Here is a 21,881-nt window from a genome sequence, read left to right as displayed (position 1 = left end):
TATTTTAACATGATTTATTTATATACTCATTCTGCTGTAGCAGCTCTAGCTAGCCTTGCTGTTATTGAACCTCTGCTCTTTGAGCCCCAGAGGGCAGAAATCTTGTCTGACCTCTGCTAACCTGTACAGGGCCCTTTTATTTAAATCTTTATAATGGTCTCAAATTTGTTCTAAAGCTATTTTATATGTGCAAAAGGTTCTTTCTGCCTGCCTGTGAAAGCAATCACCTGTGGTATCCAGAATCAGTGCAATATGTGCAATATTTCAAAATATAGAGCTCTAAAGCACAAATTAAGACACTGAGTTCCTGAAATTAGTAGGAAGAATTACCACTCCAAGTATAAAGAAAAAACTCTTCTATTTAATTATGTATATATACCTATTCTGAGGACAAGCATGGCCAAATTATTTTATACTTTAAGTATTAAATTCATCAGAAACAGTAAGGCAAGCTATTCTGCAGCTAATGTCTCTCAGAGGACTTGACCTCTTTAATATTAAAACCCAGTTCACTCCTTGTGCAGAAACGCTCGACTTATAAAATTACGTTCTACAACGCTTTCTTCAGCTTTGTCAAACAAGCTTACTGACGTGTTTACTGACTGGACTAGAGTTTTAAATTCTCATTTGAAGACTACTAGCATAAAATTACATTCATTTTCTCTTGCCTTTATCTGTCTGATGAAACTACCTACTCAGCTGAAGTGTAATCAAAGCTAAGTATATCTTTTAATTTCTAATCACAGGTGTAGTTAAATTGTAAGCACCAAAAAACAGCCCATAGGACAGTGTCCACACACCAGCATAGCTTAATGTCATATTACTTTTTAAAAGCTGTGATTTTTCCAGAAAATTCAAAGTAGCCAATAATTTTGACCAGTCTTGGGGTCAGCACCTGTAACCATTATGTAATTAAAGCCCTGTGTATACAAAAAAATTAAGGACCTGATTGAAAGTCCCATTACCTATCTCAATTTCACAGATGAGTAGAGAGATACCTACCAAAGAATCAGAAGATTAAGGTTTTTGTTCTCCTGGCTCTCCAAGGAGTTGGGTTTCCTGACAAGAGGAAAAACAAATTTACTAAATATGAAAAACTTTCAAATAAAAACTGAAAAACCAATGAAAATTAACTATAATTAAAAGCAACTTAATGATTAATAAAAAGCTTTAGATAACATTTGTAAGTTACATTTAAGTTACTAGAATTTATGGAAAAAGAATATAGTACAAACTGTTGGTTATGAGGTTTTACATTTGTTTAATAGGGAATAGTTTGCCAAAATTAAACTAACTAAGCTGAGGCTTTTTAGATTACTAACACAAATTGAACGTTTTAAAAGGAGAATTTAGGTGATCTTGAAGCCTTCCCTGAACTCTAAAATGAAACTAAGTTGTAGTCTCCCTGTTTTTATTGGTTATATAAATTGAGATTAAAATCTTATTTGATTTATTTACCTTTGCAAATGAAGACCGTTTTAAGGGTTACACATCCTCTGCCTCTGACGAAAGCGACCTCAATTAGTCAAGTCAGAAAGTCTTTAAAAGCTTTGTGTTTATTGCTTCCAGCACGGAGCGAGGTGGTCATTAACGTACCAAAATTCTCATAAAAATTCCAAAGTTGCACTATTGAAAAAACGCTCAACAAGATGAAAACTAGTCACATCTTTTTCAGAAAATTCATTAGCTATTTTAAACCATTTTTAACAAAAATATTTTGATTTAATGTGGCACTCAAGCAGATCCATACCATTTGGATACTTTAAACATCATTTAAATCTACTGTGAGTATATAAGTGTACATTTAGGTTTATACCATTTTTTTTTTAAGGTGTGCAGTGTTTAATATGAGCCTTTTATGCTGATCATTGTTAAATGGATTTCTCCCTGTTTACTACTATTTATGAAGTTTTATTATAAAATAAAGCATAAAATTAATCTCACACACACTGTTTTTCTTTCAAAAGTTTATTTAGTATCAAGCAAGGGTAAAACTTTGCTTAACACTACAGAACATTTCAAGACTTGAGTTACAAAATACCACATTATTTGCATTTGTACTTTGCTTCCCTTTTTACGCATATTTGCAAAGAGAAAAACTAGCAAATGGCTGAAAATAAAAACTAAAAACTAAATTGTTGAAAACCTTTAAAATAAAAGGTTAMGCTTATGTTAAAAGAATGGACTAACATATTTAGTAAACCTAGTTTTTTAACACTAGTTAATCAAAGGTTATTTTTTGATTGCCTATTTTTCAAATACAGTTTGGAAATAACAAAATTCCTTGTTTTACATATCCTTCTGTCCAGGTTGTTCTTTCAACAACATATTTTAAGTTCAGTCCATCCATTCAGATTTTTAAGCACTTTGATTTAATAAAAAGGGATTGTTCATAGAAAAAATTACTTTGAACAGTATACAGGACTGGTGGAGATTGGATATTTCACAACATCAGACAGTAAAATCAGTATCTGGCATATGGCTGGTCTCTGTAGACTCCTTTTGTTGTCCTTGCTGAAGGTGCCTTGTGTCTTGAGTTGGTCCATTCTTCTTGCCCTACAAGAAGGGAAAGCATAGTTAGACTTCTTTCAGTGTTCTCGGAGATACTGTACTTAATTTTTTGGTCATTTAATTGTGAATTAAGACATTTACTCAGAACTGTAGAAACTGAAGTCTACAAGGGAAAAGCCTCATTTTACTGCAAATACCTGTGGCTTCCAGTATAAGCTAGAGGTAACATCGGACTTCACTGCAAAGATACTTCCTCTAAAATGCAAGAGCTAGGAAGGCAGCTTGTTAAAAAATTAAAAGGGCAAGGGACATTGCTCATTTGAATTGTGACAAAAGAAACTTGTGGAAAACCTTTATGTGCTATATTTAATGCTTCATAATCCTGTCATTTTAATGGTAATATTAATGAAAAGTAATGATATGATAATAAATGAGAAACAGAGACCTACTGTGCCAGGTATTTACAACAAAAGGAATGATGCAGAGCCAAGAGCAAAACAGGCTATAACTACTGAAACAGGACTCAGGTGGGTTTTAATTACTTAAAGCCAGATCAGAACACCATTTAGCCCTGGTGAGAAAAATCACCACCACGACCCCACATATCTGAAAAGAGCGTATGTGCTTTTGTTCTGCTTTTTGGGAATTGCCCTGCCCTAAGGCAGACAGGTGCCTAAGTGAATCCCATGTAATCCAGAAACTGGGGGTGGAACTGGGTAGTTCAATGACTAGATATGGTCAACCAAAATGTAAGCACCACCCTGTCTTTCTATTGAATAGAAAGTCAAAGTCAACAGTCAAAGAACCCCTGAACTTCTCCGAATGGGCTAAGTAACTCCCTCAGATACCTCAAACCAGGTGACAGGATTCCAGAAAGCTCCAGAGGGTCCAATTCCATAGTCTTTTTATAAAAATCTCATCCGAGCTACCCAACTTTTAAGATTCRGGTGTTGCCTATGGAGTGTAAATTAAACAACCCATTAAGTGGACAGAACATTTGTCCAGAAGGTAAATGGCACAAATTCAATTCCGCTGCCAGGCTGGAAGAATAAAACCCATAACTTAGGTGAGCTCCCCACCATTTGATTACAGGGTAACATGCATGAGAATCGACCTCTTGCGCTTTGTCGTCACAAGCAAAGCAGGATTCAAATCCAGAAAGAATAAGAACCCTGGCTTAACAGTTAAAGCAGCTGGCTGAGGGGAAGTATTAAAGAAAATCTCAGATTTTAAGCACTGCTACAAGAAACTAAGTTTAAATGTAAAAAGCAGTCTTGGTTAAGTAGAAAGAACAGTCTAAGATGACTACTTGCTCCCTTTCAAGCGATTTGCCAGATCAGTAGGCTGAAGAGTCACATTCCTTTCTATTTGTTCTCTTTTTGGTGCCATTAGGGGCTCTGAATCCTAAAAAACCCTTCTTCCTATATGCTCTGGACTTCAGCTTCTCAGAGGAGGAAAAAATTTAGATACTTTACAGGACACTATTTTTTCAGGGCCAACTCTAAGCAGCTATCTGCTCAGTTATGCATCTTATTCTGAGGCATCTAATGTTCCTTACGTACTGTATAGGTGATGACTGGTATCTAATTCTGCATTTAAGGATTTATTTGCATTAAGAAATAAAGTGTCTGACTTGTAGGCACAAAGACTTCATTGGTTGCAATCCATATACTTTCTCCAAGGTATTTACAATCTTCTCCTCAATATGAGGAAATAAGTCAGCATTCTGAGTGGCTGTTCTTTAAAAAAATAAATTCTAATAATTATATAAATTATTATAATAAATGACAAAATCAATTTTAAGTGCAAAACCAGTGAAAAGTAATTTCAGTCTTAAATACTGCAATCTACATTTTTCCTCTTAATTAACTCTACCTAGATTAGACTGTTTTGTACACTTTTCCCCATCAAATTTTCATTAATGAAATACTCATAGAAATCAGATTTACACTGGCTAACAGTTTATTTTAATGCTGAAATACAAAGTGATTTAAGGCATAAAACTATCACAACCAATTGAAAGTGCTGGCAGACAGAGGAACTTCAAGTGACCTCTTCTTTTGATGAACTGATCTTTCCCTTTAGCAAACTGAATTAGTTTAAGTAGATGACATTAAACAAACCTCCACATTAGATGCATTTATCATGACAAATAAATCTTAGTGGAGGTAATTTTTGTTTTCCACAGGAAACACTTTAAGATGAAGTTTAAGAAATACACCATAGAATACTTTCATGTGGGTCCTAAAATCACTGTGATATCCACTACCCAGAATCACAACTCGCATTAGTTACTAGCAATCCTCCAACACTGAAGGCTCTTGAGTGATCAACAATTCTGCTTCTCTGATCTCTAGCCAGAGACTTAACATTTATCCCTTAAGCAAAGGTGCCTTTTAACATGCTTCATGCTTCTAATCCATAACATTTCTTTAATTAAACCTGTCACCACTGCACTTCTAGTTCAAAAAAAAAAGTAATTTATCCCACTGGCATACGCCTTTTGCTTCATTATGCATTGTTTTGTCTCCGTATGAGTTACCCACTGCCCTTATGTCTATGAACYACCTAAAGTACTTTCATAACCTTTACATAACGACTCCCTGCTTGACTTCATGAGAGTGCAGCTTGAAAGTGAACTAATACCAAAAGACCATACAAGTTTAAAACACACTCAGTTAGGCCCTGATCTAGCAGAGGACTTCAGCATGTTCTTAGCTCATACCTAGTTTGGTGCCAGCTGTGCCCCAAAACATCTCCTTTCATGGGTGAACAACTCCTGAACTAAGGCTATGCATCCCCAATATTTTCTTAAGTATCATCGAATGTTACATGAAAAGGGTACGCAAGCGTACTTAAAAATCAAACCAAACAACAAAACCACCCCACTTTCACATGATTAGAGTAGCTAACAGATCATGGAGACCTCTTGCTGTATTTGTCGCAATACCCACATGTGGAGCTCTGTGTCAGGAATCTCTGAACAGTAGTTATCTGCTACAGAATTCAGGTTTTCCTTAGGGAGATTCTTTTACGATTATTTTTTCAGAAGCCTTCCCTACTTTAACCATACGCTACTCACCGTAAGAGTCGTACGTTTCTTCACTCAGTCCATGCCCATAGTCATAGTAATCTGCTCCACTGTACAGGAGGAGGAGGAGGGAGCAGAAAGAGAAAAGGGAACAAGATATAACAGTTACAATTTAAGAAACAATGCTTACCATTTCATTCTATCTTTGAAAAGAAGAAAGCCGGAAGGACGTAGACATGTCCTCCACCAGGGAAGCTTAGCACCAAAGAACCTAAGCTGTCATTGCATCACATCTGTCCATTTACAAGAAGGGAAAACAAACTCTAAAGTTATTTACATTCACTTAGGATTGTTTTACATCAATGAGCCCCTGGTCCATAGTGCTAAATGATGCTGCGGGATTTTTATACTGGAGAAATCTTGGGAAATGAACATGCATTCAAAAGCACTTTGCATTGTATTTTCTTAATTCATGGTATCTTATGTAGTTGTCCAAACATTACACCTCCACCAAACAAAAAAAATCTTTTTGTGAAGTGCCTCCAGGCTATGAAGACAAAGAAATCTCTGTACATTTATGGAAAAGTGTCACTAGATCATAAACAGAATTGACTCCACTCTTCCCTGGAGAGAGATGAACTGTTAGCACTACTTACAGATGGGAAGGTTGAAGGTCTTAGAGTGCCAGTGAAGGAATAGCGTTAGGTCTAGGTATTGAATGCAATTCCTTTGCCTTACAAACCTCTCTACTCACTACCTACCATTGTCTAGTATTTTGACTTTGCATCTCTCCATTTTGAGAAGTCTATTAAAAATACCTCAATTTTGACCAGAGCAGTGAATTCAAAATTCACTGGTAGAAAACACAAAGGACAGGCAACATACTGATCTGAGGGCAAAATACTGTCTGAGGACCAGTCTTCAAAACAAAATGAATGTACACAAAGACTATCATTTTAATAATTATCCTAGAAATGGCAACAGGAACTTCAGAGTTAAACAGAAATCTGCAGCAGCTAGGATTCAAGAATCTGTAGTAATATTATAGCCCATGGGCCAAAATAGCCTTTGAAATTCATTATGAGGCTCAGGAGGAGATGATACTCAATGGACTATGAAAAATCTTGAAACTGCTTGTAAGTGGAAAGCAATTTTGTAACTTTAGGACTTATTTCATAATGGCATTTTTATTTATATTAAGACCACTGAATGGAAATCCCAGGACAAGCCTTATTCCATGTTATTTTTTCATCATGTTTTCATGTTTCATATAACTGTAGCTGTGGATAGCCTTTATAGTCTTCCATAGCCTATATACAGCAAAGTCTATTAGACATGTTTAGAGGACATCAAATGCAAGTCTCTAAATTTGTTGTTTTTATAAAAAAGGACAGAAAGATAAATGATTGTTCAATATCCCATAACCTGATCAGGGCTGATATTTGGGAAAAAAATACTCTGCAAACCGATGCTTTACCTTTAGACCAAGAAGGAAATCACTTTAACATATGATCACTAACAAGCAATTACCAACATTGACAAAGTGTTCCTAACATAAGATTGATTACTAACATAAGATAAAAATCAGAGAGATAAAGGCAATTTATAGTCTTAAAGCAAGTTAGCAGATAGAGCTTTCGTATAATACAAGTTATACCTAAATCACAATTGTTTAAGCTGAACAAAATTACAAGACAGAAAGACAGGTCACTTTTACTAACGAAAGTTTTAAATTACAGAAAATAATCCAGGCTAGAAGAATGAACATCCTAGTGTCTGCAAATGCATACCGAAAAAATGTTGGTGAGTATTTGTTATTCCTAGCATATGAACCAGCATTTTAAATAAAAAAGAGAAAATAAAAACAACCTAGACACTATCTATGGTTTGTCAGCCCATGCAACACAGATGAGTGTAGCAAGGACGAAATTTGAAAAATAGGAAATAATATAATTTTGTCCTGAAGCAGCTCAGTGATAAACAATCTTTATTCAGACAGTTAAGAACTCAAAATTGACATTGACTATCATTCCACATGGTATTTGATTATTTATTTTATTTTAAGGCTGTCATCTAGTTTAGAAATATATAGCAGCTGAGCCCTATCACTGCATCTGTCAATCCTGTCAGAATTACTTCAGCAGGGTTTMATTTCACAGACCTAAAATATCTATTAAACAAAAAATGGCCGATTTTATGGAATGTAAACTGCAAAACTAATAAATGTTGGAATGGAAAAACGTTTCACTTGCACTGCAAGTTTACCATGATCCATCTTTATTAGTGGACACAACCTTCAGAATTAATAACCTGCCCCAAAAGTACAAATTTATAACATGCAGTTTCTCAGTGTGGTGTGGTACTCTATTCCGAGCACTTTCATTTGTGCTCTATAAAGAAAACACCACTAACTCTCTCAACTCAACTGTATATTAAACAAATGCAAAGCTTCAGGAAAGACAACTGAAAGACTATGACCCAAAGAGTACATGCAGATAGCTGCAAGGAGTTCTGGGTAAAAGCAAACCTGAATAAAATATTTTGTTTCACATGTAACAGTGTCTGAATTGGTCTTGGCTGTGAAGCCCAAGGGCTAAGGTATCCCTGAATTTTCTAGGAGAAATTATGCAAATAAATCTAGTATTATACATTAAGTTAGCAACAATTTACAGAACTGTGTTCTTTCTGAAGCAAGCACCTGCTAAAAGGAAAACTAGTCAAAGGAATCTCTAATATCAGAAACAAACTTCTCTTCAAATTGTACGTTCAAACTCATTAACTAGAGATAGCGGAGGTCAATTCTGTTGTAAGGAATTTAATATCTACAACAAATGATACTTCCTCTAGGCAGGAAGTGTGATGTCAAAACAGATGTCTTAAATTTCCAGACTACCACCTACTGTAAAAATCACTRCACATCAGTAAAACAAAAACACCAGAAGGACCTACCTGTATGATTTCTGTTTGAAAATCAACCTTGACATCCATTCTTTTTTATATAGGTTCTACAGCATCTTAAGAGTTCTGACCAAAGACTTAATATTTTACATTTCCTTTTAACTGATCTATTCTGCAAAGGACTGTTTTCCTCCTATTCCCTCCATTTCCTCTTATACAAAGGAAAAGGTGGAGGAGGATGTGTTTTCATTTATGTGCCTCCCTCCTTCCAAAAGCCAAGGAAAAACTTATCACAGGACTCCTTTCCTCTAACCCAGCAAGGCTAAGTCTGGAATCTGCTTTGAGTTAATACACTTTTAGATGTGTCTTGTTAAGGCCATTTTCCCCAATTTTTCTGAAGTTTTTCTTACTTCTCCAGGTGCCCGTTAGCAATTTCTGCCTAGCAGCAGATAGAAGCAGTACCTGAAAAATTTGCGGTGTCTATCTTGTACATGGATCATTGTATAATTTATTATAGTCGGGTGAGCTTTTCAAGTGTTTTCCTAACCATCAGGTAAGGAGTACAAGTATAATCAACACTGGAACATCAGCTGTGAATCAGATCTTCTGTACAGAGCCCTTGTTTGTACCTACTCATATTTAATAACTTTTGTATTGCTATGCTGGCACAATGTCTTTGGTCTGACAGGAAAGAAAAATGAGCAATAAGGAAAAAAAAGACTCTTCGATTCTCCATGTCAACATAAAAACAAGGAACCTCCCAAATCACTTACTCAGTGGTACAAAGGGATTAGCAAACAACAAAGTACGCTGCTTCTAATTGCTGAGAGCCGGACATTAATCCTATAATGCTTAGAGAAAGTGTGAAGTGAGGCCTAAGTAGTTTTAATATGCCCAAGGGGAAAGTGTCTGCTCTCTGTCCAAGAAGCAGCCTGATATCCAGTAGAGCGAGCTCAGATTATAGCACTGCATCACTGATGAAGTAAAGCCTTAGAAGAGCCGTTTTCTCCAGGAAAACAGAAGACAGAAGCTACCTGCCAATTTTCTAGAACGATTGTGTCTTGTGAGACAAATACTTTTAATTTAGAGGTATTCCAGATAAGCTCTCAGAAAATAACCTTTCTTGGGCTTTTCTGCTGAGCTGATGATTTCTGAAAAAACCTTGATGACCCATAATTAAAGAACAATTTTTTATTAAATAGCAATAATGGTTCTAAGCATTACAGTTAAGTCTTAAGGAGCAGCTACCTTTAATACTATGTTAACCAATAGCTTTTTCCGACTAGAGATGCTGGGATGTTCTCTTGGTGACAGATTTCAACAGAACAGTTGAGTTTCAAGAAGCTAACACTCATGCAGGTGTCAGAATAACTCATTAGGCTATTTTGGGGACAACCCTAGAATCAGCATGTCAACCACAGTGCTGATGTTCGTCTATTTAATGCAAATACTACAGAAGACAGACAGAACATATTGCAACTAATGAATGTGATTGCACAGCCCTCTAGATCAGGAATCTTCTAGTATCAGTATTATGCCACTTCTGTGTTTGAAATAGCAGTAGCATGACAGGGAGCCTGACTGCTAAGGGGAAACTAAAAGGTCTCCGCTGCAAGCTTAGAGTTCAATGGAAACGCCCAGGCTGTTAGTCATCAACAAGCCTGGTTACTGGATTTCTAAGCACAAACTGAACCAGCACTCTCTTCTCTCCCTCAGTGACGAAAAACCAACTTCTTTAAACCAGTTCAGGTTCTTGAATTAGTTCAACACATATTAGGGGAAAAATGGCAAAAAAATCCTTTTTTTCTTGTGCACATTGGTATCAGAAGTAACTTGGAGGCTGATCCCTTTAACTAGGAGTCAGGGCAGTTTTTCAAAGACCAAAGAAAGCTACCCAATGTGGAAAGCTACTTTAAGAATAGCTCTACAAGCATCATCATTGTCCTTCTACAAAGATATAGCACAGAACAACAGCAAAGAGAAAGAAGAAACAAGGAAGTTTCTAGCAAGTGGAATTACATGGTAGACCCTGACTGATACAATCACATCTGAACAGAACTTTTCCACAAGGACAATGCTTTGCTAGCTTCCTATCAGCTTTTCAGGCTCAACTGGTTCTGATATCAAAAACATCTATCAACAATAAGCAGGATGTTATCCCAAATGTTATCGTTAAGACAACTACTCACTATAGCAAAGCTTCTCATATCTCCAAAATCTTTTGGAACATTGAGTTGAATACCTGATCTTAATGCTTTTGTGGATCATAAAAAAAAAGATTCTGTAACTCTGCTGCTTTTAGTATGGTAGCATAAAAACAGGATATCAATAGGAAATCCATGTTTTTTCTTGCATCTTTCAGATAAAATTTTATGTAATGCCCAGCTCTGCCACTTATTGGCACAAGTACCTTGGGTAAACTACCCTCATAACCCTGCATCTCAGTTTATCCCTCAGGAAAATGGAGACAATGATCTCAGAAAGCAATTGTGACCTATATGTGAAAGCTTTCTAAAATTCAAAAATATGATGTGATACTCCTTAAATTATATCCTATTGTAATGTCATATGAATAATGCCAATTGCAAATCTATTTCATATAATCTCAAAAGATGACCAGACTGTCCTCTCAAGGATTCCCTTAGCTATCACTATTTAGAAACTACTTAATGGCTGAAATTGTAATAAGTTTCACTTTTGTAGAGGGACAGTGAAACACCTTCAGAGACATCTGCATTCTGTTGCTAACTACCAGGCACAGAACTATGTCTATCTATATATTTCTAGCAGAAGACTATACTTTGTCCTAAGGCTAGCAGCTTTACCATGTGAAATATCCAATTTTTACTCTCTGGGAACTTTAGTCCCTCCCCACTCATGTCTCGTCTCTCAAGACACAAGAGGTAAATGGCAAGTAGCAGCGGTGACCCTGAAGCACACTGAATAAATACATCAGGCTTTCTCTCAGGAGCAGCAGTAGCAAGGAGCTATAACTTTATCTTGAAACCACAAGTAGAACACAGTAACATTCCATTCCCAAACATGGGAGACAAGTAAAACAAAAATTTTCCTTATCAAACAAGAAAGAACCAGCAGAGAAACTAAAAACCTCAGGACATACATTAGCTATTTGGTTTGGCCCATTAGAATCAAACCCCAGTCATTCCCACATCACATCCGTCTGGTTTGCAAAGCAGTTATGGGGCAAGTGAACTAGATCCCTATCAGGGGAAACTAAATGGGAAGGTTTAAAAAAATCCAGGGGTGTACCAGATGTGTTCAACCCCCTAAAATGGGCATAGAGATCTGAACCAACATGAACATTATTATTGAAAGAGGATGTGCAAACAGACAAGGCCATTCAGGACAAGAGAAGCGGCAGAAACTAATGAAGATTTGACCAGTATCAGTCAAGGACTTTTAAGAGTGCCCACTGCCATATGGAAATGAGGGTGGGCAACATACTAATTCCTTCTCTTATCCRACATACCTCTCGGTTATTCCTCTTGCATCCTGCATGAGATGTTGTTAGAGATTTGAGATAACATAACTTGTCACAGATTGGAGTACAAGATAACAACATCCCCTATAATACGTTCTCATCCATAAAACCTGCACAGACAGTATGCCACCATTCTGGTATGATATACATCATACCTTGTCTTTCTAATTTATTGAAGAAATACAGTACAGCTTTCAAACTTTCCTATAAATTTGATACTCTTACTTATCAGTGGGAATTTAAGAGCATTTGAGAGAAAAAAATATCATTCCATCCCAGTTTTATATGATGATCATTCAAAATAATAAAAGTGCCATCAAGTAATGTATTTGGTTAAAGAAAGACTGCGTCTAACTGCTTTCAGGGTTGTGTAAATTGCAAGTATGTGGCAGATCTTAAAAGCAAACATTACTATGTTTGAGATCTTTCCGCTGCCTCCCTAATGCCCCTTACACAAGTCGCTAGCAAGGTTCGCGTCTTGCCTCTCCAAGCACCATAAGGCAGACYGCTTCCACTTGTGCTAAAAAGATAATTCAGTGCAGCTAACTGCTAAGACTTGTTTGACTTGCTCCTTCTGTGGGCTCCATTACTTGTATCAACGTGTATGCTGCAAGTGTATTCCATATTGCTCCCACCTGACACACGACTATTCCACAATAAACTGCAAATTCTGAGGGATACTAAACTGAGCATTTTTCACTATTTGGCATCTGAATGATACTGTGACCACCTGATTTGAGGGAGCCTGATTTCTCATGCGCTTGTGTCACACAACCGAGACACAGGCTAGGACAGTGCGAGCTTCCAGGGAAGTTCCCTTTCACTCCCTGCTCCCAACCCCAAGAGTGGAGAAATAAACCTGCCCTATGTGTGTTCTTCACTAAGTGTGAATTTGTGGTGCTGTCCTTACTTTAATCATAGAGACACTGCGCAGCCTCTCTGTCCTATCTGGGTATTTCTTTTAATGAAACTTGTAGAAAATTAATCATGATGTATGACATTTGAAAAATTATTTAAGTTCATAATAATAAACTTAACTTATAAAATTTGGAAGCTTGATTATCCACATTCTGCGTCCAAAGACCATATATCTAGCRGTCATTGATACAGCATCCTAAATCCTAGCTGCTGGATACTTTCCCCAAAACATGTCTTTCCAAATCCTTTTTGCTACTTACTAAACCTAACTTATTTGTTACCTCCATCATCTGAGCTTAAATTACCTTTGTGAAAACATACTGTAATTAAATTGGAATCCCTCATAATTAAGATATTTTTAAACTATGACTAATTCAAAGTCACTATTAATAATCGACAACATTGTATTTTAATTATTTTATCACTTTTTAATGAGTTTCTCTCCATATTAAAGACTTCTTAAAACAAATATCCTCCTTGACCTATCCTTTTCTTATGACTTCAGCTGTGTAGTCAGCCAAGGAAAAAATCCCAAATCTTACCAATATTCATCCTCTAATTGTATTGGGATAATTCAAACACACAGGTTGAAGAGGCTGTGTAACCATAAGTAAAATTAAGTCATTCATGCAAAATAAGTTAAGTCTGAACAGAACAAATTCCTTCTTTGCATTCCCCAAATATTTGAAGTTTGACATTACTATACCTGTCCTTAAATGTTTTGAAAGCATGTACAAAATTCATTTAAAAATAATTTAGAGACATGTTGGAGAATTCTTCAGAAGATGTTATAGTGGTACAAAAAAAAGTAAAGTTAGATAGCGATCCCATGAGAGAAACCAAATCAATATTATCTAAAGGCCATTTCAGAGTATTAGTACAAATTTAAAAGTAACCTTAACAACTATTAAATAATCTACCACCATACTTGTGTTATGACTCATTTTTCCTTTAAAGATAAGGGTTTTTCCTTCATTCCACTCAAATAGCCCTAATCGTATTCCTGTTTACAGATTTTGCAGATCAATGATTTCTGCAAGCCACATTTTTTAATTCAAACAAGTATGCTAAAGTCAATTAAACACCTCTGTGCTAAAGAGGAAATTCTGAATATTTTATCTCATCACAGCTTCACAGATGACAAAAAAGGAAAAACAAATACTTAAACCTAAAAACCACCTACATCCGAAGGACTGCAGAAAAAACTTTTCCAAAAAATGGGCATAAAAATTTACACAGGCAACCCCATGGCAGGGATTTTCAAACTGATCAATTCCTGAAAACCTGGAACTAATTTTCAGTTAAAAGATGCATTATCTTGCTTATACGAATGCTCTGAGGCTTGATTTGTACAGAATTATAAACTCCAATAAGCACAGGAGCAGCAGCAAGTTGCAGAATCCTAGCCATTTGCACTATCGCAGGAAATCAGACTGCTGTGGCYTGGTTTGATCGATTTCTGCACAAGTCAGAGCATGACAAATAAACAGCTACTGGCATTAAAATCCAGAGAATTACACCTTGAAAAGTGACAGTAGCAGACACTGTTTTGCATATAATRCATATTTATACACCCTGGAAATGCATGATTGCTGACAAACTTAATGTAAATTTAAAAGGCTGAGCATTGCAAACAAAACGCTGGGAATTAACTTTTAAATACCAATCGCAACACCTCCATGAACTAGGTTCTAATATGCTCAATGCTTTATTAAAATCATCTTAAACAGTAATGATATCTTTTGTATGATTGAGCCTAGTTTCAGCATGTGCCTGAGAATTTGAGCTCCTAATGGTGAACATCAAGGAATTTGTCTCTGGGTCTTGGCAAGCAATTAGTTTTTTCAAAATTAAGGTACTTCTGGCTTGGCACAAATTCAGGGGTTTAGGAACTTGAATTTTAAGAAACCAAATCACTTGTACTATTTAGACATTCAGTCTGACAGTGGCATAAGCGACCTGTGCCTTTTTTAGTCTTTTAAGTAACTACCACAAGCTACTAAATGTGAACTTCCTCAAACCTTTCAAACCACTGGCTCCTTGTTCATGGTCTTCTCTACTTAAGTCAAACTCCATGCCTTGAATCATCTACGGTTTCAATGAATGCTAAAGAACAAACCTCCCCCTGCATTGCATCCGTACTGTGGGGTTTTAGCATGCTGGGGAATTACCATATGTGCAGTTATTCTTTCATGCTTTTAGATAAATGATTGAAAATAAAATTGCAACACGCACTTTACACTTCCCAGCACGTTAACAAATGAACAAACACGGCCTAGCGAGTTAGATGCACAGAGTAAACACAGGTATAACTGCAGGAGATTTGTCATTTCCCCAGAGGATTTCAGACTAGCTTGACTGGATGACTAAGACTTTGGGCAACTTGCAGTTATTTGAATGTATTGCATTTGGATGTAACTGGAAATGGTAAGTTATTTTTACATATGCAGAAAAGTGACTGAGAAACACACTTTACGTTTAAGCCAACCTCCAAGAGAAAACTAGAGCATTAATAAGCAAATGGGGAAAACAGAACAGTGCAAAAAACTGAGCAAAGCCAGCAGCCACAGCAAATCCTAATCTTTCCCCTTTTATATCAGTGCCTAGATTAAATACTCTTTTATAATAGCTTCCACAACTCAGTGAAGGTGAGGTCACCCAGACCAATGATCTAAAGCTGAAAGATATTGTGTATGAACATCTATTTCACTTGCAATACTTCTTCCTCCTGGACTGATTCAAGGATAGAGCTAAATTACAATTAAACACCAAATGATTACATTACTACATGAACAAATTAACATTATTTTCCCCCTATGCAGACATAAGGCTCGTAGAGCTACGCAAACTATTGCTTTTACAGTTGAGACTGCTAACCTCTATTGTAGGTGAAAAACAATGAAGCTAGTGAAAAGCACCCTTTTTTCAGGGGAAAAAAAAGTTATTTTATTCAGTAGTAAATACMAGCAGAAAAGCCTATAAAACATTATTTGAAACCTCTGCGTGGCCTAAGGCAGACAGATAGGGTCTCTGTAAGATCCTCTACGTTTTTTGGGTAACAGTATTAGCTGCTATCTCTTGATAGTGTACTTAAAAGCAAAGAGCAAACCTTCAATGCTGTTGGAGAGGTAACAGGCATCCCCTTTCTCAGCAACCTTGTCACATAATCTGAATTTTAGTAACAAACCTCGTTCTCTGGCATGTTAACTCACTGCAGCATCTGTCACTGCTATGAATGGTTGATCATAAGTACCTCTGTAGTCATCTCAACGCTATTAAGCAGATGGCAGCGCTAAATCCGAATGATGTAGTACATCTCCCTAGTGGACTTTGTTTCCATACACTACCATTATTCTACAATTCCTCAGTGATAAATCTTATGTATTCTGGAGAACATTAAATAGTGAACTGACAGTGCCAATTGATTTATTAGCACCCGTTTCCCTTTGCCCTATTATTGCCTTCGCAAACACTTGTGTAGATCGTGCATGGAGCCACTAAGGGACAAAAGCACGTCTGTTTAATCTGTAACATAGTATTTCAGAGATTTAAAATTAATAGAATTTTTCTTCACACCAAAAATGTTTAGAAAGATTTAAATTAAGACCCAATTAAATTTTTTGTTTCCTCCATAATCTCTGAACTTTCATAATAAAATTGCTCTAGCATTAACATCAGATCATTAAAATAAATCCAAGCAAAGAATTACAGTTCAAGACAGATTTGAGAAGTCCTTTAGGCATCAGTCAGGTTTTGTGAGTAACCATGCACGTGGGTGAAGCTCACAAAACTGCATGCACGCAACCAACATCAGCACCAAGCGTCACGAAAGGAGGCTGGGTTGGGGGCATTTCACACATGCAATCCACATGCTACTGTAAGATTGCAACCATGCGTCCCGCATACAACTGTACGTGTTAAACTACTGCATATATATGTAGGACAGGTGTCACGAAAGAATTACTGCCTCCGTAATGCAAAACCTGCCCTCAGAAAAGCTATTCTAGGGGTGTATAGTAACATTAATTTTAGTCTTTAGTAATTTCTGCTTTCCTTAGTTTGGTGTTCAGGATCATTCAATGACCACAGCTTTTTAGAGTCTTCAGTACACTATTCACGTGAAACTGTCTGACTGCCAATTTAAAACTGTTTGCTAACCTGATTTTCAGAAGTTGAGAAATATTTCACTTGTTAATTTAAAAAAAAACAAAAAAACMAAAAAATACTAAACAGCCCAGATGATTAACCATGCTAGTTTGCACTGGTATAACTTTCATCTAACATTAATCCTCTGAAAAAAAGCTATATAGTTTAGTCACATCTCTTCTAAAAAAATGTGGAGATGACCATCCAAGTTTGGTACAGCTCCTACGGATATTTTTTAAAGTCAATTTAACATGAAAAATAATTCTGTTAAGACATCCTCAAAGCACTGTTTGGTGCTTTGTTGTATAAAACAATTGTGGATTAGAAAATGTTTTAAAGGACAACAATTTCTATAGGATTACAGGGCATTAAGATGGATGAGAGCTGAGAGAACACTCCAATGATTCTCTCCCTGTTAGTCTAGGGACCAGTTTTAATTAAAGCTACAATTGTCAAGTACAAGAAAGGACACAGAAGTGGCACACGATGACAAATGCAATGCCATTAAAATTTAAACAAATATGATCTGGAAATAGCAAACAGGATATAAAAAGGAAGGATTGTTCATAAAGGTGTGCAAAGCCCCAAACTACCTTAATGCACACAGAAATACACAATACGTTAATCCTCATATCTGAACATATCACCCATCCCAGGCCCTCTCAGATTTGGCTATTTTGGGGAAATACACTAGACAGACATCTGTGGAAAATCAAAAACAGAACAGGAGAGTGCGGCTGGGTTGTACTGGATGGTCAAATTTGGAGAGCACACTCCCGTGCACAGACATCACGCCAGAGGTGCTGTCATGGAACAACACGCAGTCAGCCGCACACCTACAGAAAAACTGTATTTCCCCATTCTATTGCAGATTTCCATCTTCAACAGAAGAATCACTGAAATGGGCAAAACTTATAAACAAAATGAGCATTTCAACTGGCTCCACTGTATCACACACAGGAAGAGAGTCTTGTGAATGAAAAACAAGTTTGCTGAGACTCAGGAACAGGGATTATATGCTTAAAAACTAGTGCAAATAATTTAATGAACAAACTTATATTTTCACTTGAGCTATTTCTGAAGTTTCCTCATTAATACACAATATAATATGATTAATATCATAGTCTATTAGAAAAAATATTGGAAGAAATACTAGAAATTCTATTCCTTTTTTCCATGGAGGGAAAGAAAAATTGTTTTACATGATAATCACTAAAGGGTGTGTTTTAAACACGTAAATGTCATCTTTGCTCAAATGCATTTTCCTTTCATGCTTTATGAGGGCAAAACGTCAAGTTGATATACAGCTGAAGTAGGAAAACAATTCTATTTTCCAGAACTTGCTTCACACTAAAGACATTGTAATGCACCTAAATGTGATAAGTATCTCTCAGTGGTTCCAAATGACATTTTGCAATACGGGCTACTATTTGATATTCAGATTAAAAATAGGAATGTTGTCCTAGGTAGCTCAGATGGCTGTTTATAGTTATTACTTTTTTGCCTGCCAATACAATCCTAAAATTCTTTTTGCCAAGCCAGAAAAAAAATGCCAGAAAGTGAGTGTTCATACCATGTGAGAAATGTATGAGTGAATCATTTGTGTTTCTTTTCTTTTACCATGCAGCACTTAATGTAAAGAAAAAAAAATGAAGCAATCATTCAGGAAATAATAAATTAAAAGAAATCTAAATGTATATATTGTGAAACTACAGATAAATTATAATAAAACAACTGTTTTATGAGGTGYCTCTCTTTCCAGATCAGGCTAAGAATACACTTTATGTATTCTTACATATGACATAAGAATATGATACACACTACGTACAATAATACTTTATATGAAGAATTTCATTCCTTGGGAGATTTGCTTTTTGCTAATTTTAGTTCAAAGGAAGAAAAATCGTAGTTAAAGCCTTCTTAGCATGGGGGGAAAAAAAAAGTAATGTTTTTAGTTTTGGCACAGTCAAATGGCTTGGTAATGAAATCCAAATGTTTGCGTGCAATAAACCCTGTTACCAACACTAGAAGCAGTAACACAGAATAGAATTACTAACATAAAAGTTGAAGACTATTTTGATAATCTTCTTTTTGGAAAAAAAGATTACCAGCAGCTGCTCTCTAAATGTAAAATCCTACAGAGACTCATATTTTGGAGGTCCTGCACTGCTGGTGTCTTAGCTCATATTATTGTTTATCGATTTTCAGAAGCTTACAAGACTCTGTAGGAGTAAAGTATCAAGAAGGAGGATATTTTCATCATGATCAGAAATTTCAAAGCAGTTTACAACAATGACGACACTTCAACTTTCCATTAAGCTTTTTTATATTGAACAAATCAGAAACTATTCAATTCTGTAACAAAATTTCAGTCGGGTGTGTCTGCACCCAAAGCATTTCCCGATTTTGGATCTAAAGGGCTTTGTCCGCAACTGTGCTGAGAGTAGTTCTGTGGTTTTTCAGATGAGGCTACACTGAGAAGAGTTGTCTTAAACATGTTTAGTGGAAGGTAAGTTCTCAATGACATTACAAAAGCTACTACTGCTCAAGTTATGAGGGTTTGTTCTGGAAGGAAAAAAAGGAATAAATTACAACCAAGTAAAAAATGCACAAAATTTCCTTTTCTTTTTTTTAAAGATGTGCACAACTATACCTCATACTGGGACCATCAGCCAAGCCACTAAATGTGCCATTTCCTATTGGCCATTAAGCTTTAACTATGACTTAAGACAAGAAAGTAGTTCATAATTCACTGCATCTGGTTCTTTCATCACTGGAAACTGACACAAGAATTTTCTTTGCAATTCATGGAATTTCAGAATCATAGAGACTCATTTTAAAGAAAGTAAAATAAGTAAGTTAGAATTGCTTAAAAATACTGTTGGCAAAGTACAGTGGGAGAAGGGACACAGGTGGCAAGAGATTCAAATTCATCAGAAAGATCATTCTACAAGGGAGCAGAAGAGACTAGAGGATATACATATATATTTTACATTGCTGTAAATATAAGGTAAAATATTTGAATATAACAATGTTTTGAAAATGTGAAAATTCAATGAGCTCTGTATCTCACATGATTTAACACTTTTCATAAAGTGCTCCTTTCCAGGCAAAGATTAGTTTCTCTTTGTAAGAAAGTATCCCCCCCCCMMAAAAAAAACCCAACAACAACTCTTGCCAGAAGGAAAAAAAAAAAATTCCTGAATTAACTTCACAAACTGCTAAAAACTATGATTTACAATCTGTCATGACTAAAATTCTTTATTTCAAGATCTCTATCCCTACTTCTTTCCAACCAATCACATTTTCAACAACTGTTTTGATACTGGATACAAAAATAACACTGGTGGTTATTTCTAATAAAACTCATAACATTCTTGCTGTTTAAGATGAAATTGAAAAAAGATCATTAGCATAAGAGAAAACAACTTTCCAACTGCGGAATATTTCAGATGCAGCTAGAGCAGTTTGAGACTTACCTTTGTGCTTGAGCGCTATAGCTGTTATCATAGGAATCGTAACTCTGTTCATCATAAGCAGTTCCATAACCATCATCATACTCCTGAAAGGAAACAAAAAGGTAATATTAACCTTAAGCACACTCTAGAAACAAGGTAGCAACCTAGTTCTAAATAAGACAGACAATGCTCTTCCAAAATAGATTTCTGCCACTACGCTTGGACAATGAAGTGGCAAAATCTTAATGCTTTTAATAATAGACTAACTCCACCTAAGAGGCCACCTACTTTTAACATATTGTGTATTTCGAGCTATTGGCAGCCACGTGCTTGGAAAAACAAGAGACAGCGTTTAATTAAACGCTGTCTCGTTTTAATTAAAAAAACACTTGCTTATACAGAAAAAACAGTACAGCTATCCCTACATACTTAAATTTGTGACCTTAAAGAAAGCTCCAGGAAGGACCTCTGTTAAGAATCAAAGCATCCAAATAGGACTGTGCAACTGACTTATGTAGCAGCCTCTTAATTTTGGACACTAAATTCAATATTCCTGCATAGACTACAGATGGGAAAGGCAATGAAATTGCCTAGAGATAATGTTTGCAAGAAATGCATCTTTTACCTCTTTTGCCCTCTGTACACACTTAAACTCGTGGGATTTTAGCATTCAGCACATTAGATAAGACACTACTGAAGTAAGGACTGCAATATTGCTCTTCCCAAAATAGCACTAGATTTAAATACCAAGTTGAAGAAACCACATTAACACCAGGTGCAAGCCATACAGGAATTTGAACAAAACAAATATGACAATGACCTTATCTTTTCCTTGAGAAAGATGAAGTGTGGAAATCCAATGAACTGTCACTAATTTAGAGTTTGACAATACATCTGAGCTAAACAAATGAGGACTGAAAATGATGTTTCCTTTGTATTGATCCCTAGAAGTCATATGATGAATTAGGAAATCCTACCCAAATCTCTCAGGCCTCAATGGATATTTGGGGTATCTCATCCAGTTTCACAAAATAAGCATATCTGAAGATGACACTTTTCATTGGACTGGGTCCCTATTCAAATCAGGCATCAGCTTACAAATGTATAACTGGAACTAGAATGGTGTCTTCAGAATATATGAGTGTGCATCAACCTGGCAAAATAAGGGTAAAGTCTCAAAAGAACATCATTTCTCCTGGGAAAACACATCCCTTCAATGAAGACTCAAAACAATCAAACCAACTACTGGAATAAGTTAGGTAGGGAATACCCAAATGATGGATTGTTTTGTAGAACACACCTCCAGTGATTCAAAGCTGACAGCCTTCCACAGCAGGAACAGCCAAGGACATCCTTGAAACTAGAGAGATGAAGCTGTGAATTTCCTGTCTGTAGAAGTGTTTTGGGAGGAGGTTGT

The 21,881-nt window shown here is 36.1% G+C and overlaps 1 protein-coding gene across 1 annotated transcript in view; it reads right to left on the bottom strand.

Annotated features, from left to right (window-relative positions):
- Positions 1-1,952: 1,952 nt before the first annotated feature.
- Positions 1,953-21,881, bottom strand: part of KHDRBS3 (KH RNA binding domain containing, signal transduction associated 3) — a 95,087-nt gene continuing 75,158 nt past the window's right edge. The window contains exons 7-9 of the mRNA XM_026068510.1: positions 20,486-20,568; positions 5,594-5,652; positions 1,953-2,556 (exon numbers count right to left, since the gene is read on the bottom strand). Of these exons, the coding sequence (XP_025924295.1) occupies positions 2,465-2,556; positions 5,594-5,652; positions 20,486-20,568 (234 nt within the window). The 3' untranslated portion in view covers positions 1,953-2,464. The remainder of the gene's footprint in view (positions 2,557-5,593; positions 5,653-20,485; positions 20,569-21,881) is intronic.

Source organism: Apteryx rowi, unplaced genomic scaffold (assembly GCF_003343035.1).
Source record: "Apteryx rowi isolate R43461 unplaced genomic scaffold, aptRow1 scaffold_273, whole genome shotgun sequence".
Taxonomy (NCBI): Eukaryota; Metazoa; Chordata; class Aves; order Apterygiformes; family Apterygidae; genus Apteryx; species Apteryx rowi.
Note: the sequence above shows the minus strand (reverse complement) of the source record. Positions and strands in the feature narration are given on the sequence as shown.